We start from the raw sequence: 8,664 nt of genomic DNA on the forward strand, positions 1-8,664 counted from the left end.
GTACTTACTGTAAGTCGCTCTGGATAAGAGCGTCTGCTAAATGACTAAATGTAAATGTGTAAATGTAATGTAGACCGCCCGTGACAATTGTTCAACAGGTGTTCGTCTTCCATGAGAAAGATGGAGGTCCCTGTCAATTATTAACGAGTACTTAATTTGATATTTACAGACCCAGTAGAAGGGATTTGTCGATTTGAAACTGGGTACTATTAACTACAGCGTGGGCAGTATATTTTGGAACATGGCTATCTTATCCTAGCTAACAATAAGTTAAGATAAGTTACTCATTACTACCAACTAATGCCGGCGGTTCCACCATTATTACTGCAAAATAATGGTCTTTGAATCGACCAAAAATGGGGCAAACCCATTGTTATAATACGTCCTGTCATGGAGTTACCCATCAGGTATTTTATTTTATTTTATACATATTGACCACAAGTACAAGCATCTTTAAAAACAATGGTCTACAGAACTGTTTATTCAAAGGCTTTTCTTTACAACAAGTAACAGCACTCTGCAACAGTGATTTCTTTTCATAGTTATTATAAAACATCTTGAATTATATGGAAAAACATGAAAATAACCCTTATGATCATCATCACCTTGTATCTTGACACGTTTTGAGAATAAATGTAGGATTCCATAACTTGCATTGAAATGAAAGTCACCATGTCACTTCGGAGATGCTGTGACAAAAAACATCTAGTTCATCACAACCCGTGTCGGCATTGGAGAAGCTAAATCAAAAGTCTGTATTCCAGGGCAACACCTGTATGCAGCTAGGGTTCAGCAAATAAAACCATGAACATTAGTCATCCAAATCGGTACACAAAAAAAATAAACACAAACAATTGGAAGTGGAGCAGCAGAAAATGATACTGGTGTCCATTTCCGTAACTCCAGTCCAACAGAGCCAGGCACTGGCAATGTGCCACAGCACCAGATGGTAGAGAGAAGAGAACCCATGAGGCCCAACTAGAGTCTTCATCATCTCCCACCTAGACGAGAACACAAGTCAAATCAAATGATCCGGCCTCAACGACATGATAACTTGCATCAAGTCCGTACTGTTTTCAAGACATCTCAATACACACACAGTACCACACTTATTAATGTACACACGCACACACAACGTACCTCTGAACCCTCGTCCTCCTCCACCTCGACTCCCTCCCCTGAACCCTCCTCCTCTTCCACCGCCACCCCGACCACCGAATCCTCCGCCGCCAAATCCACCTCCTCCCCTGCCGCCACGGAAACCACCTTAAGAAAAAGAAAACCAAAACATTTTAACATGGTTAATGACTTGTAGGAATAAAAATCCCTCCACATGCACGACAAATAGTGACGACAACATACAATTAAGATGAGTGAAGAACATGGCATTCGAAACATGTAATGTACTTACCTCCGCGGCCTCCACCTCTGCCTCCACCTCTCCCCCCTCTGCCTCCCCTGGGAGGCCCCGTCTCTCCTGGGGGCCTGGGTAGGAACCTCTGGAGGGGTAGCAGTTTCATGGGGTCTATGTAGAACTGTGGGAGGAATATGGCATTTACTGACAAATCCTCACAGCTTTAGCAAACTCAGAGATTACTGACAAAAGACACGTATACAACCTCACAAATAAATGTGTATACCTTTTGAAGTTTCTTGAACGACGATGCCTTCATATTATCCGAAAGTTTGACAGAGAAATACTGAAACGTTGGGTTAAGGAGTTTATAAACTTCAGTTAAATATGATCCACTTCATTACTTTTAAATATGAACAACAACAAACAAAAACGTCATACAAGTAGTGTTGGGCAAGGATACAAAGTCACGCAGCTGGCCAAAGATTTCATCCACCTTCCCAATCTGTTCCTTGTTTTCCAGATAAACTGGAGCGTTGAAGTAGGGTACTTTGTTTTCCTCTGTCACACACTTGCAAACGATGTCATCTTCACATGGGTGCACAAACTCTCCAAGCGCTGCAACAACATAAACAAGAGAGTTGGAACAAAATGGATGGTACATAATCGATAACTCCCGCAAATCAACATGTAGCTAGATAGCTAACTAGGCCAGTAACAACTTACCAACTACGTATTCTGGAGGACCGTAGTCCTGCTGTCTGAAGCCACCTCTTCCACCGCCACGGAATCCACCGCCACCACCTCGTCCACCGTATCCTCCCCCTCCTCTGCCACCTCCACCTCGGTTGAATCCACCACCTCCACCTCGACCCCCTCTCCCACCACCACCACGGAAAGACATCTCTTATGCAGTTTCTGAAAAACGGGGTACAAAACGTTCAGATGTGATAACCATACAACATATCCAACCAAAGGATTTCATTCTGCGGAATTCTACAGCTTTTGCTCTGACTATAGAAACGTTATAGTTAACATTACATGACTATCTAATTATTAGGTCAAGTCATCTACTTGGCTAATTCAGTGAAAGATGCAATGGCTAATTTGCTCGCCTGAACTACATGGTCAGCTAGCTTCGGAACTTGCTCGCTATCAACAGTAAACGTTAACAAGTTGATGATTGCAAATTAAGTATGCGTTTCATTTATAATACTCCAGTCCGATATAATCCCAGATGAGTTTCTTATATTACAAACTGGTTGATTAGCTAGTTGACTATCGTTAGACAACTTTGTAATAGGTGGAATGTATACTAGCTAGCTAGCTGTCGTTAGCCAAGGGTACTAGTATAAATAATTGACCGTTTTCTTACAGACTAAGTGTATATCAAAAAATCTATGAGGCAAGTTATTGGATTAAATTAGATGCTCACAAAAAAAGTCAAACTATATATTAACGAATAAACTGAAAAGTACCTTATTCAAAAACTGTGCAGGACGGTTACCAGCGACGTCTCCAGCACCACGCTGCACATGTGGTCAACACGGTGCCGTAAATAAAAATGTGGGTCCTGTCGTAAACTATACACATTTACGTCACCACAACGCTTTATGTACCCCCCCTCCCCCCCCCTTATCCCGATACGGGATATGTGTACTTAACAGACAAGGAAAGTTTGTAGTTTGTAGCCAAGCATTGCCAAAAGACTTGCACTGTTTTAGCGGGTACTACAACTTTCTTTGTCATGACTAAGGGACAGGTAAGATTGTATTGTGCGGTGTTACACTGTGTAGCCACTTCTGGGTGGTTAGTAAAGAGTCACCCAGGCTTTCAGATTTGTTTGTTGCCCGATCCAGTCCCAAGCATACTGTCTACTCAGGTCATCAAGTGCAAGGCAGCTGTTGCTTGGGAACCTGGAAAGCCACTCTGTATCGAGGATGTGGAAGTGGCCCCACCTAAAGATCATGAAGTGCGCCTTAAGGTACAACCGACAAGCAGAGATGGCAAAAGTACACACATCCTTCATTCAAGTAGAAGTACAGATACTCATGTTTTAAAAGTGGAAGCACTGACTACACCTTTTTACTCAAGTTAAAGAAGTATGGGCTCTTACATACTTAAGTAAAAGGGAGCCTTTACAACTTTTTTTGGAAATATTTTTTCAACCTTTCATTTATTTCGGAACTTTTCTTTTCATACACAGTTAAAGGAGCGGAGATGAGAACAGAGAAGCTTAAAACGGAGTAGATTAAAGCAGAGTACAATGAATAGAGTCTAGTAGAATCCTCATCAAGTACTCATCAATGATGCAAATCCTTTTTTTAAATTATTTTTTTTACTTTTTTTCTGAAACTTTTTTTTCCGAAAAAAGAATTAAAATACGTTTGCATCAAATGAGAGACACGCCTCTCACAAGTCGGCTTGAGTCATGGCTCAATAACACTGTTTTGGATTGGAATATTTGGCTCCAGTTTGCAAATTCCCTTTATGTGAATCCACACGTATCCAGTAGGCCAATACAAGAAGCACAATAAATAGTATAATTTCCTTCTGGATCAAGGAAGTGAATTGAGTTGTATATTACTAAGTGGCCATTAATCAGGGTGAATGTTGCTAAAGTAGAACACTCACAATGGTCACTCGGGTCCTGAGCAATATACTGACTTCATAAGTCAACTTCATAAAGTTCCCGGTTCTCGAGATAGTCTATCCACACACACAGAAATCTCTCCTGCCTTTATAGAAGGTTACACTTGTGTCCTACTTTATTCTTTGATCACACTTTACCAGTATTCCCCATAACAGATATCGGCCAGTGGGGTGTGTCACACTGACTGGGCGTACCTGTATGAGGCCAGCAGGGGGATGTACCCCAGACCGTTCCCCCTGGTCTTGGGTCACGAGGGAGCAGGAGTCGTGGAGAGTGTCGGGGAGGGAGTCACCAAGTTCTCACCAGGTAGCTGACAGCAGTACGGCCCTCAGCGGGCGTTTGAACACACGGCTTGGGTGTTCGTAGCCTACGGATGTTAACCACGCTTTATTCTAGCTGCCTTTTGTGTTTCCACAGGGGACAAAGTGATTCCACTGTTCCTACCACAGTGTGGAGAGTGTGAACGCTGTCTCAGTCCAAAAACGAACCTGTGCAAAAAGAACTGGTAACCTCTTGCTTTGCTTGTTTATTAATGATGTGAAAATACTAATAGTCTTTTAGCAGACACTTTTATCCAAAGCAACGTACATGGGAGATTTGAACCTACAATCTTTTGATCCGAAAATGCTCTAACCATGGAGCTGGTTTAGGTTGGTTGAGGGGCAGTTCTATGGGCGTATGTGAAGCCCTCTGTGACATGCTTGCGTGTAAAAAGGGCTATACAAATACATTTTTATTTGATTTATGAGCTACACCTATCCCCACTTTTCTCCTGCTTAAATCACACTTCTTTATCTGACCTCTGCCAACAGGCAAAACACCCAGATGGGAGTTCTAGCAGACGGTACAAGCAGGATATCCTGTAAAGGCCAGCAGGTGTACCAGTTCATAGGAGTCGGTTCGTTCTGCCAGTACACAGTGGTGGCTGACACCTCCGTCACTAAGATCAGAGAGGACGCTCCGCTGGACACGGTGTGTCTGCTGGGCTGTGGCGTATCCACCGGCTACGGCGCAGCTCTCAACACTGCCAAGGTAGACGCTCACCTCTCACATGTTCAACCTGTGCACCTATACGGTTTAGGATCACTTCAATATAGTTTCATATTAGACCAGATGTCTCATGGTCGGCATATCAGTCTCTTATCCCAGTTGTGTAGGAGTATGTTTGAACATGGGTGTGGACAAACATTTTTATCACCCTAGTTGCTAAGATTAGCCTTGCCCTGTTGCTAATTACTGGTGGGGCTGGTTCACTGGTCTCTTGGGATATGCCAGGTAATGCTTCTATCCACTCCTGAACCTACACCTGCCTTCTCCGCCCCTAAGGTTGAACCTGGGTCGACCTGTGCAGTGATTGGCTTGGGGGCTGTGGGTCTCGCAACGGTGATGGGCTGCAAGGTTGCCGGAGCAACCAGGATCATCGGAGTGGACGTCAACCCTGACAAGTTTGAGAAAGCCAAGGAGTTTGGAGCCACTGAGTTTGTGAACCCTAAGGAGCACAGCAGGCCCATCCAGGAGGTGCTGGTGGACATGACTGACGGGGGGGTGGACTACGCACTGGAGTGTGTCGGGAACGTCACCGTCATGGTACAGGAAACCTCTCCTAAGCTCAACCAGGGCTCTCTCGACCAGGGCTCTCTACCCTGATCTGAAACTATTTTAAAAAGCATGATATAAAGCATGTTTTCAATCTAATGTAGCACACCTAATTCTTATAAATAGCTGGTTGACATAATCAGGTTAGCAGCAAATGGAGTTTGAACGACAGCCTACCGAGAGGTAGCTTTCCAGAAACGTGGATGAACCTGTGGTGTCGAATATGTGGTCTGTGATGTAGAACTTCAGACTGTGTGCTCTCTCTCCCAGAGGGCTGCTCTCTCCTAGACTCTCTGCTCTCTCCCAGACTGTCTGCTCTGTCCCAGACTGTCTGCTCTCTGTCAGACTGTCTGCTCTCTCTCCCAGAGGCCTGCTCTCTCCCAGACTGTCTGCTCTCTCTCCCAGACTGTCTGCTCTCTCCCAGACTTTCTGCTCTCTCTCCCAGAGGCCTGCTCTCTCCCAGACTGTCTGCTCTCTCTCCCAGACTGTCTGCTCTCTCCCAGACTGTCTGCTCTCTCTCCCAGAGGGCTGCTCTCTCCCAGACTGTCTGCTCTCTCTCCCAGAGGGCTGCTCTCTCTCTCAGAGGGCTGTTCTCTCCCAGACTGTCTGCTCTCTCTCCCAGAGGGCTGCTCTCGAGGCTACGAAGGATGCGTGGGGCGTGTGCGTCATCGTGGGCTGGACTGAGACGGAGGAGATGAGTCTGGTGGTGGAAGACCTCCTGCTGGGACGCACCCTGAAGGGAACCTACTTTGGAGGTGAGTGAGGTAGCTGAATAATAGATGCTGTGATGATTTTTGCGGGCACACTTAGTTAAGCCCGTACAGGACTTAGATAAACAGTAAACTAATGGTTCAATAAATGATTTTGTGAATTAGTGAAATCTTTGAATTTCACATGGATTTTAACATTTTGTTAAATGGAATCCATTTTAGATGTATTTGAGTTTCTGACAATTTTATATGAAAAGTATCTGTTTGATTGATGAGTAAGTCAAACCATGAACACAACTGCTCCAGGCTGGAAGAGTGTGGAGAGTGTCCCTAAACTGGTGGATGACTACATGAACAAGAAACTCAAGCTGGATGAGTTTGTGACTCACACTGTGAACCTAGACCAAATCAACGAAGCATTTGACCTCCTGACCAGTGGGAAAAGGTGAGATCTCCTTTACTTTCATGTCTTGTACATGTCAAATAATGATTTTGTTTAACAGTATTATTTTAACCAAGTTTCAGTTTAAAATAGCTTAAATTCAAAATAAACTGCACATTGTAATAGTTTTCTCCTAATCATTTTTTCGAAGCATCCGAACAGTTGTGAAACTGTGATGGAGCTACTCTCCAGCATTCTGGGCAAAGATGAAGTTCGTTGGAGCATCTTACCATGCTAGATGCTGTATTTATGTGTCAATTTGCGGGTTTAATTTAGCCATAATTCAGTAACATTTACAAGGATTACATATGCATGGCCACACATTATGTGTTTATTGAGTGTTTCGTGTCCAATTGTGATCGCTTTGTCTGTTGGCATCGTAAACCAAATCCATTTCCCCAGTTGTGTGTAGGAGACTGTTGACCACTAGGTGGCAGAAACGCATCAGTCCTCAGTAGCAATAACACCATGATCACCACCTCCAAGCTGTCAGTCAAGGAAAAACTACACATTACAACACCGAGCTAAAGAAGCAAGCTGTGTCATTAACTAGATAATCATAATCACTGTTTAAAATACTTTACAACCAAGATGAGGACTTTATAAATTTTATTTTTTTCAAAATCAATTATTGTATTATTTCTTCAGTACTGTGTAACATTTTTTTAAATTTTTTCTTTGAGAAGGCAGATGAATCAGTCAGTGTTTTGTCATTAGGTGACAAATGGTTTGATGTCACCAGGGGGTTAAATAATATCGGTTTCATGTGTTCAGGCTAAGATTTCACCTTGGTAATACTATATATTGATTTAATATAGAGCACCATGGCAGGCTAAAATAACAGTTGCGGCCTGTCAGGCCCCAAGACAAAAGGTTGGTTTGGGAATGCCTCCTAATGATGAACTGAAATAGCTGTCCAAGAATTTGCTTTATTGAAGTTCCATTCAGATCAAATGAATACCCTTGGCAGTTTCTCGGCTTTTCCATCTTTATTTAAAATGGAAAATGAACCAGTGCCTCCCCTCTCTCTCCTCTCCCGGCTCTGTGTGTCATCAATCAGAGATTCAAAGCTCCAGTTTTTTTTACTCTCTTCTTGTCTTTTTCTCGGTCCAAGAAAGAGAGAGCTGGAAGGAGAACGGGGCAAGGGTAGGCAGACACGAGAGAGAGACATCAAAAGAGAGAGCTGGGAAGAGAACGGGGCAAGAGACATCAGAAGAGAGGAGGAGAGAGCAGATGAGTTGTGACAGGTGCTTGTGTGACTTGACCCCCTTCGTCTTCTATAAACGTTGGAAGAGCCCACGCCTTCAGATTTATAAGACTCTTTCTTCTTAGGGACAAGTGTCTGGCTCTCCACTGTGGGAAAACGGCCATGTTGAAACCCTTGAGTCTCGCTCTGATTTTTTGCGTGTTGTGACTGAACATCCTTTACTTCTTGAGATGTTGGGTAATGTATTAACTGAGGAGTTGCTGTTTCATTTTGCATTCGTGTTTGAAAAGAATTTGCCATATTTTCGTCACGTTTCATACCACCTCATTGTTTTTCTGTCTAATATGGGCCCTAAAATGGACAATAAAAATTTGGAACTTGCTTCAAGGCTCAGTGTAGTCCTCTACACGTCTACACTGAGCAAAAAGCACATTAGCTTTTTTGATGATACCATGAAGTTCTATTGTGTTATACAGCACTATTTGTATGAAACCTACAGTATTTGTAAAATACAAAATTATAAGATTACGATGAACAAAACATGAAATAGTCCTGCTTCTGTGTCTGACTTTACTATTAAGGCGCCAGAGAGCAGCCACTTTAGCGTCTCATAACGCTAGTGAATATTAGAATAGAGGCACTGTTCTGAATTGATTGACTCCATTGTGGGAGGATGGATCGAAAGGAAATGATCTTTTCTGT

General features: G+C 43.2%; 2 protein-coding genes across 3 annotated transcripts; one reads left to right on the forward strand and one right to left on the reverse strand.

The window, feature by feature from the left end:
* Positions 1-452: 452 nt before the first annotated feature.
* On the reverse strand, positions 453-2,898 carry gar1 (GAR1 homolog, ribonucleoprotein). The gene is made up of 7 exons (XM_067247917.1): positions 2,833-2,898; positions 2,081-2,272; positions 1,818-1,972; positions 1,641-1,700; positions 1,412-1,535; positions 1,141-1,266; positions 453-1,001 (listed from the first exon to the last, which is right to left on the reverse strand). The coding sequence occupies exons 2-7, from the start codon at positions 2,256-2,258 to the stop codon at positions 991-993; spliced, it is 654 nt and encodes a 217-aa protein (XP_067104018.1). The 5' UTR covers positions 2,259-2,272; positions 2,833-2,898; the 3' UTR covers positions 453-990.
* A 114-nt stretch (positions 2,899-3,012) lies between these two features.
* On the forward strand, positions 3,013-8,343 carry LOC136953803 (alcohol dehydrogenase class-3-like). 2 transcript variants are annotated; one of them, XM_067247222.1, is made up of 9 exons: positions 3,013-3,116; positions 3,237-3,338; positions 4,163-4,313; positions 4,425-4,512; positions 4,820-5,039; positions 5,334-5,594; positions 6,226-6,358; positions 6,620-6,758; positions 6,907-8,343. In XM_067247222.1, exons 1-9 carry the CDS (start codon positions 3,102-3,104, stop codon positions 6,929-6,931), a joined length of 1,134 nt encoding a protein of 377 aa, XP_067103323.1. In that variant the 5' UTR covers positions 3,013-3,101; the 3' UTR covers positions 6,932-8,343. The 2 variants fall into 2 exon arrangements, with proteins under 2 accessions (XP_067103323.1, XP_067103322.1); XM_067247221.1 differs by having other exon boundaries at positions 7,870-8,343.
* The last annotated feature ends 321 nt before the right edge of the window (positions 8,344-8,664 follow it).

Source organism: Osmerus mordax, chromosome 12, assembly GCF_038355195.1.
Source record: "Osmerus mordax isolate fOsmMor3 chromosome 12, fOsmMor3.pri, whole genome shotgun sequence".
NCBI lineage: Eukaryota > Metazoa > Chordata > Actinopteri > Osmeriformes > Osmeridae > Osmerus > Osmerus mordax.